This window comes from Dermacentor albipictus, chromosome 4, assembly GCF_038994185.2.
Source record: "Dermacentor albipictus isolate Rhodes 1998 colony chromosome 4, USDA_Dalb.pri_finalv2, whole genome shotgun sequence".
Classification (NCBI taxonomy): Eukaryota; Metazoa; Arthropoda; class Arachnida; order Ixodida; family Ixodidae; genus Dermacentor; species Dermacentor albipictus.
The window spans coordinates 140,033,245-140,041,749 of NC_091824.1; the positions used below are offsets into that span (position 1 = coordinate 140,033,245).

The 8,505-nt window shown below is 47.3% G+C and overlaps 2 protein-coding genes across 3 annotated transcripts in view; one reads left to right on the plus strand and one right to left on the minus strand.

Annotated features, from left to right (window-relative positions):
* Window positions 1-8,505, minus strand: part of LOC139059353 (methanethiol oxidase-like) — a 423,146-nt gene that overhangs the window by 319,167 nt on the left and 95,474 nt on the right. The window lies entirely within an intron of this gene.
* LOC139059718 (uncharacterized) lies at window positions 4,678-8,427 on the plus strand. The gene is made up of 2 exons (XM_070538154.1): window positions 4,678-5,110; window positions 7,802-8,427. Exons 1-2 carry the CDS (start codon window positions 4,772-4,774, stop codon window positions 7,910-7,912), a joined length of 450 nt encoding a protein of 149 aa, XP_070394255.1. The 5' UTR covers window positions 4,678-4,771; the 3' UTR covers window positions 7,913-8,427.

Consider the following 8,505-nt stretch of genomic DNA (forward strand, 5'->3'; position numbering starts at 1 on the left):
GAAAGAAGAATGATAGGTGTAACGTTAAGGGATAAGAAAAGAGCAGATTGGGTGAGGGAACAAACGCGAGTTAATGACATCTTAGTTGAAATCAAGAAAAAGAAATGGGCATGGGCAGGACATGTAATGAGGAGGGAAGATAACCGATGGTCATTAAGGGTTACGGACTGGATTCCAAGGGAAAGGAAGCGTAGCAGGGGGCGGCAGAAAGTTAGGTGGGCGGATGAGATTAAGAAGTTTGCAGGGACGGCATGGCCACAATTAGTACATGACCGGGTTTGTTGGAGAAATATGCGAGAGGCCTTTGCCCTGCAGTGGGCGTGACCAGGCTGATGATGATGATGATTATGATGCCTCCAATTGTTTTTCCGCCTAGTTGGGTGACCGGGTAGTCCATCGTCGAATCGATAGCGCATCGGGCTGCTGGGCTGAGGGAACAGGTATGGAGGACAACCGTCGGACGGACCAACTTCGATCCCTGAGTATGTGGCAATGTGCACGTATGTAAGCCTCTTCAATGAGCCTTTTCACGCCGACACGGTCACTGTAGATGCGGAAAATGGTAGGCACCGCTGTTCGAAGAAACTCTATGACGCCTGTAACGTGCGCGACGTGTGTCTGGTAAAGATCGAGGCAAGTACACGATGGTAGGAGCAAGAGGCCGCCAAGGGCTTATTGGCACGCTCTTAAATGGTCAAGCGCACGCGTGATATCAGTGCTGTCCTGATAAGGTAGCGCAGACAGCGCATGCCCGATACATCGCCCAGTGGCCTTTCTCTTCTTTGATTCTTTCCTCGCCTTTTCCCCTTCCCTGGTGTAGATTTGCCAACCGGGCTCAGTCCTCGGCTCAGTCTTTATCGGCACGGGAATCGTGCCAACGAGTTAAAATTGCAAGTGAGGACTGAAAGGCGTATAGTGAATAAAGTTCCACACGCAGTTTCAGCTCTTAGAGCGATTGATTATCGCACCGCAGTCGATAGCGAGATGCTCGTGATTCTCATACGATGTTCGAGCTCATGACGGCATGTTCCAACTAATGAAGGAACACAGCAGAAACCGTCACAAACCTCAGCAACCAAATCCAGGTTGCCAGAACGACATTTATTCACGAAGTAGAGGACTTCTTGGGAACACAAATCAAAAAGAAATTGCACATAACTGAAACTAAAAGTCATTAATAGAAAACAGGTTTGTAGAAAGGTTCTCAAGGCACAATTCAGAGCACTCGAGATACTTTCAGCACCTTCATTCGCTCCCGCGTTTCGTCCCGTTTCACGTTCTCAGATTCGACGCAGAAATGGAGCCTTGTGAGGACATAGAACTTTATGATTCTATTCGTTAGTGCTTTTCTGTGTTCAGGGCAGCCAACGAGGTTCAACTTGGTAAGCTGGAGAAGAGATACCAGATCCATAAAGCTGTCGCTTCTTACTTGTTTCACACGGAAGCAGTGGGTGAATGTTTTCCAGTGATGTCACCAGTGCATTCAGCTCATCTGACGGATATAAAAGTCCTCCCCTGTGAACAGCAGTGGCGAGGGTTGCTTTCTTGGAGAGGTGCGACGGAGCATTTGGGTAAATTGTGCGCACTGTGTGCCTTGTAAGCATGGGCTGATCACGGGGAATCGACTCTTCCGCCGTTGACCACGTCCGTGAAGTGGCACACAATGTATTGTTCGTGGAAGTGAAGCTCACAGGGGGCTGACTTCTCGTCCAGAAATTCGTCAGCCCAAGGGACAGCCCGCCGCCACGTTTCAAAACGTTCGGCGTCCTTTGGCACAGAAAACAAAGTGACACGTTTCCCGTCTTCCTTGACGATACGTAACCGGACGTGCAGTTTGGTACAAAGCAGTGCGTTTACTTCGCTTTCTTTGCGCGATGCTTCATTTGGCTGAAACAGGGCACGGAAGTAAAGCCTACATGCTAACGAGCAATCTCTCACCGCAAACGAAACACCGTGAAAATTACATGCGCGTAAAGTCGAACCGAGAAGACGACAAACACACGTACTCATGCCCAAATAGCGAGGGTAAGAGGCGAAGGGGCCAGGAGAGACATCGCAATGCTGACCGCAGCGCCACCACGGCCACTGTGGCGGCGGCATGAATCGAAGGAGCGCGCTTTTGCCGCAAAAATACGGGCGTTGGCGCCACCTCTACTTCTAGCCACCATACCTCCGCATCGCCCGCGATCCTCCTCCGGACAGCCATCTTGGTTTACCGCGCGCGCCACCTATAGGTCGCAGGCATCGCGAATAATGCCAATTTTTTTTTTCAGCCGCTTGTGAGTGGCCAAGAATTTGCTCCATAATTAGCAAGCGGGAGAAAACTTACTTTCCTAAGAAAGTCGGTATACTATACACCGAGTACAAGAAACGAACCGAAACGAATCTCCTTCAGGATGAGGAGATTAAATCTTTTTGTGCGGTAATGTTTAGTTGGACGTGGAAGTGATTGTTGTGAAATGCGTATGTACAAAAATCGCACTTACTGTTTCAATAAACCCACGGCTGGAGGTAGCGCAACGTCCTTCGTGTTCATGTTGCCCAATTATCGCGCCAAATAAAACAAGTTTCATAAAAATAAGAAATTTGCCGCGCAGACTTGCAAAGGCAGTTCAGGGAAACATTCATGCATAGTGCTTATAATTATGGCTACATTAGATCTCCTTCAAGATGTTTTTAAGTATCCTGGGAGACAATTACCTACGCGACATTCCGTTATTAGCTTTGAACATGCGCAACTGTGGATTATGTGCAAATGTTTATCATTTGTAAATGTTCATAATTATTATTTGCACACCATGAATGGTGTGCAAAATCATATTTGTCATGTTAGGCCATCAGCCATCACTTTCAACGCGTGGGGAGTTGTAATCCCTCCATGTGTCCGTCCGTGCGGTCCCGCTTTGTCCTGTCCAATCCCATCCGTCCGTCCGTCCGTCCGTCCGTCCATCCGTCCGTCCATCCATCCATCTATCCATCCATCCATCCATCCATCCGTCCGTCCGTCCATCCGTCCGTCCATCCATCCATCCATCCATCCATCCATCCATCCATCCATCCATCGCCCTAATCTCTCTTTTTTCCTTTTTCTTAACTGGTTTTGCCCACTTCGTCTGACTCCCAGACTAGTTAATTTCTTTTAACAATACTTACTTATTAATGGTGTGCGAATATTCGAAAAGTTCGAATATTATATTTTTAATATTCGTATTCTATTCGAAAATACATCTTCGAAAATGTGCGAATATCCGGTTGTATACGAATATCCGATTACAATCAAACATAATGGTGGCTGTGCGGGAGCAGCCACGGTCCATAGGATTTGTTTCTATCTATTCTAAGGATATTTGGGCGATCTCATGCTGAATTTTGTGATAATTTCGTGCTGTTAGCAAAATTTCGCCTGTAAAGCGCACTTAGCCATTGGAGGGCTAACGTTGCGGAAAAGCAGGTTTCCCAGTAGCAAGGGGCACGTGTTTGCGAACATCAAGGGTGCACTTCTTTCTTTCTTTCTTTCTTTCTTTCTTTCTTTCTTTCTTTCTTTCTTTCTTTCTTTCTTTCTTTCTTTCTTTCTTTCTTTCTTTCTTTCTTTCTTTCTTTCTTTCTTTCTTTCTTTCTTTCATTGTCGCTGTAAACTCTGATCTTATTGCTTGACAGCAAGTGTGGCGACTGACGCCTTGCTGAGGGTCAAGCCCCTCCGAGTTTACGGGCATTTGACGCGTTATAATAAGGAACAGGCTGGCGAGGACAGTTAGTGGGAATTACCAAGTATCCTAAGTTAACATGAGCCAAATACACAATGCTTTAGTATACCAGCGTACTAGGGCAGGTTTTTTAACGTTGAAAATGGCAATTGCAATGTTCCAACCTAACAAATTAACACAACATACTAATGAATGCATGTGCGTATGATTATTCGATATTAAATTCGATGTTCAAAGCAGAATATTCGTATTCGATTATTTTTTTATTCGCATTCGCAAATTTTGATTTTCACAACTCCATGTTACATATGAAGTTAACCTTCTGTGAATTAAAACCGTTAAGGGGCCACGAAATAAATGGGTGATCTTGTTTTTCTGGGAGCGCTGTAGCTGATTTGCGACACATTACATGAAGTCATCATCGCCGTCCTGGGCACAGCTCAGCATGCCCAGCCAGGTGCGATTTCATTTTGAACAAAAGAAGACTCAAACACAAATTTGACTTTTGCTTTCTTTTGTTTTAACTCTAATGCAAATCTCAGTTCTATTTCGTTTATCACGTAGCCCTGGTTTCTCTTTCTTTTCTTTACCTCGTCCCTTTCCAGCTTTGAATCGCTTCTCTCTTTCCTTATAGTAGCTAGACTGACTGTTAAACAACACGGACTTCCCCGTCCCATTTCGCACCCGCAGAGTAGGTGGCGAGAAGAATGTACCCCAGGCCGACTTCCCTGCACTCCATATCATTAAAGTTGTTTTTCTTTTCTTTCTCAACAAGTTCTACTTCACAGTCCTATATTCTTAAGTCAACATTAAATAAATAATCATATTATCAAGAATTCCTAGCTTTATTTGTTTTATTATTATTCCTACTATTACCCTGCATCTTATTTCTCTACCATCCGCTTCTTGAGCAATCAATGCCTGGTAGCAAATGTGTGCCATTGCCTGGGGTCATTTTCGTCAACAACAACAACAACAACAACAACAACACCAAGACGAGCAAGTGACCACGAGCCCGTCTCGCGATTCGTAGCCCGAGCGTTCCAATCCTGGAGCGGGGCACAACAATGGCCGACGCCGTTTGCGAGCCGGCAGCGGCGACCGACCGGCGACCACCTCTCGGCTGCGGCACGGTGTCCTTCGGCCCCGTCCACCTGGACTACGTGTGCTTATCGGCGCTGCTGGGCACCGCGGTCGGCGTGACCGTGTGGGTGCTGCGACACACGCGCGACCTCGGCTCGTGCGACGCGTCTCCGCCGTCGGAGGCTTTCTGCTGCGGCCAGCTCGTGTTCGAGTTGTCCCTGCGCGCCAACCGCACCGTTGACCCGTGCAGCAACTTCCTGGACTACACCTGCTATTACCGAGACGCACTCGAAGGCGCCAAGCAAGAGCAGCTCCTCACACAGGTAAAGCCGCGTGCCTCCCAAAGAAAAAGAAATCAATACCCGTAGATACAACGCAACGTTGGAGTCTGAATAACGCGAAACTTGTTTGATTTAGCAAGGTAGCATCAGCGGCGGACGAGACGACCTCGTCGCCTGTTGCTATTAGCTGTCTGCGTCGCGAGGACAATGTCAATGTGTGACGCGCCGTGACGGGAGGAAATTGAGAAGAAAATTAAGAAGAAAAAAAATGTGTGCCGAGCCCGTTGCAATCGCTGTTCCTTGTGCTGGAGCTACAGTCCCCCCCCCCCCCCCAAGCATCGCATTCTTTCAGACCAACTGTCTCCAAACTGCATGATGCGAAATAGAATGAATAAACGAATTATAGGTGTACCATAGAGAAGCACGACACGTATCTAAATTACGTTTGAGGCTTTACGTTCCTTGAGTCACAGTGGCACATCCATTCTGGAGGATTAGCCAAGAATGGGTGCATGTTCAGTTGCACATTCCCATTGCCGATGTTGTCCGTTCGGGCATATAGTGAGTGGCACATACTCAGTGACCCAAATAATCTACTAAGCCAGACACCATACAGCGGCAGGTTGTCTACACGGGCACATGCATACCCAGTGCCACTAGTTGGTTATTTGTATGCACGAATGTAGCAAAGCCAAGGGGAAGAGGCAAAGAAAGGTTTGCTTAATAAGAATATGAACAAAGGAAATCGCAGTTCTGCACATAGTGAGAAACGGTGATAGCGATCATTTGCTCACTTAAAGAGACGCGCAGCTGTCAATCCGCATTTTCAAACAATTACTACAGGGTGCCCTGCACTAGTGTCCGTGAGAGCTGCAAGGGAAGTGGTTGAGCCAGAATATGATTGATGGACAGTACGTCGGTTCTTCTGAACTTTGTCTTTCTGGCTACAAACGCCCCTTCTGGGCATTCAAACACCTTTCAATCCATTTAATATCCCTTTCATATCAATATCGCTTTCAATAGCTGCTCATTTTCTTGGATGACTGAAGTTGTGTTACTCTTATGGCTCTAAAGATTACTTTCGTACATATTTTGGGCGCTGCCGTAAGCAAGCTACTAGACCTATAATTATTCGATTCTGTAACCTCTCCATTCTCGTGAATTATTATTCTAGCATTGTTCCAAGTTTCTTTACTCAAAAGACAACAAATATGAATTAATGTAACATAATATCAGTCGATAAGAATGAAGACGCCATACATAGATGTACAAATTCGAGAGGATCGGTGCGCGTTCGACTTCACATGAGAAACGCTTCTGTGTATCCTTTAATGCTCGAGTTGCAAAGCACGCTTAAGCAAAGCGGTTCTAAGTATATGGCGAAGAGTAAAGGCGAGAGCGGCTAAATGCGAGAGTAAAGGCGAGAGTAAATAAAGCTTTTGATCATGTCAGTCACTCCTACTTATTTTCTCTTCTGGAGCATGCCAATGTTGGCTCCGTTGTGCTTAAAGACCTTAGGCTTTGCTACACATGTTGTACTACTCGTTTAGTGATTAATGGCCATCTCTCCGAACCCATTTCTATTTGCTCATCCGTTAATTAAGGATGCCCGATGTCCCCACTGCTATTCGCCCTTTACCTGGAACCGCTATGCTTAAGCGTAATTCAGTCGAGTTACATCCTTGGCTTCAATATACTGGGTAATGATGTAAAAGTCTTAGCTTATGCAGATGATCTATCGTTCTTCTGCACGGATAACACCAGTGTTGAAAAGGTACTATCGACAATAAAGGAATTCGGCAGCGTATCAGGAGCACCAATGAAATCCTCGAAAACTTTAGCTGCACCGACGCCATCCTATTTTGGGATGTCCTGAACCACAGCCGATCCGTTGAAGAAACAGGATATTCAGACAGGTTAAGCATCGAAACGCAGGTGCGGCAGTATAAAAGCGACTCACCCTTTGTGTACGCTCTGCGGGGAGAGTCTAACGCTGAGTGTAATGGCAACCATAAGCGAGCGCGAAAAGAAATCGGCCCGAGAATTCCTAGGGTGATTTGAACTGAGGCACTACGAGACGTATACGTGTAGCGAGCTCAAACGGGGCACCCAAGACAACACAACGGGGCACCCAAGGACAATTTCTCTGTGGCTTAGCGTGTCCCGTTTGAGCTACACATCGCTTCAGTTAAGTTCGTAATTTCATCGGAACGGAAGGAACTTAGGTACTATTGACAAGCAAAATCTGCCAGTCTATCAATGACTTGCACGTTTAATGTGCATCGATCGCATCGGGCGCGCGAACGAGGAGCATGGCTCTTCACATTCCAGCTTTTAAATTTCACGCAATATTTTCACGAAGATGCAAATTGCTGCTTTGCATGTAGTTCAACAGACAGTGCACCAACTTCGAACTATTCACAATTTAAAGACAATGCTGCTTTTGCCGAAACACTCCACGACACGGACGAAAACAGCGGAGCGCATGGGGAGTAACTGTTGTCGTTCGTCCTCCCGTTGCACACTTTCCGACCAGGGACTAAACACTTACTCTCCGAAATTTGCACACGACAAGCACATTCATGCAGCTACTCCCTTGAGGGACGAAAGCGCCCTTTCTAGGACTAATAAACTGCCCAGTTACTCCTGTTTTCCCTGAGATTTTTATTAGAGTGTATACCAGTCCGCTTGCGATCCGCAGCGACTCAGCGATTGTATTTTCTCCGCTTGCAGGTGGTGCATCCGACTCTACAAGGTATTCTGCAAATGCTGGCAAGCGATGTGCTACGTGTCTACTACATCAGCTGCCTAAAGGTTTTTTTCGAAGGGAGCGTCGAACACTGAGGGAGCCCTCAACGCTGTCGCCGACATGTTCTTTAGCTGGGACGGCGGAGCCGAGCTTCGAGTAGTCGACATCGCCGGTATATTAGAGATCAAGTTCGGAGTGTCGCTCGCTTTTACCCTCCTACTCGACCTTAAAGCCGATGGGTGCGCCTGCATGGACGAGCTTCACCGAGGGAATGAAATCGCGGGGGAATTTTGGAACGCCGAAGACGAAGAAACGCGCGCCTCCGTCGAGCGTTCGCTTCTGACCCTCGGCGCACGCTTCGGAGTTAAACTGACGCGCAGAGATATTGTAGAGTTCCAACTGCTGCTGTCTCAGGCGAACCAGAACAAACGATGAGACGGAGCCGCTGACCGGTGGATTCGACGTGCTCGGCCAGCTCTTCCCGAGGGCATCGCTCGATAAGTGCCGGCTTCACGTGGACGACGTCTGCTCATGCCGCTGCAGCGACAACATGGCCGTCACGGTCAACGACGCGAGTGCCATCCGGACGCTTTTCGACATCCTCGAGTCCCCGCGCTTTCACGCACATTCATCCACGCACATTCATCAACGCACCTCATCGTCGAAACCGCGCTTGCCCTGTTCGAAA

What these genes read in the sequence shown, in the direction of transcription:
- LOC139059718 (XM_070538154.1), top strand. Translation starts at nt 4,772, where the DNA reads ATGGCCGACGCCGTTTGCGAGCCGGCAGCGGCGACCGACCGGCGACCA. An exon ending in AAGAGCAGCTCCTCACACAG is followed by an intron (nt 5,111 to 7,801) that starts GTAAAGCCGCGT and finishes CTCCGCTTGCAG; the next exon opens with GTGGTGCATCCGACTCTACA.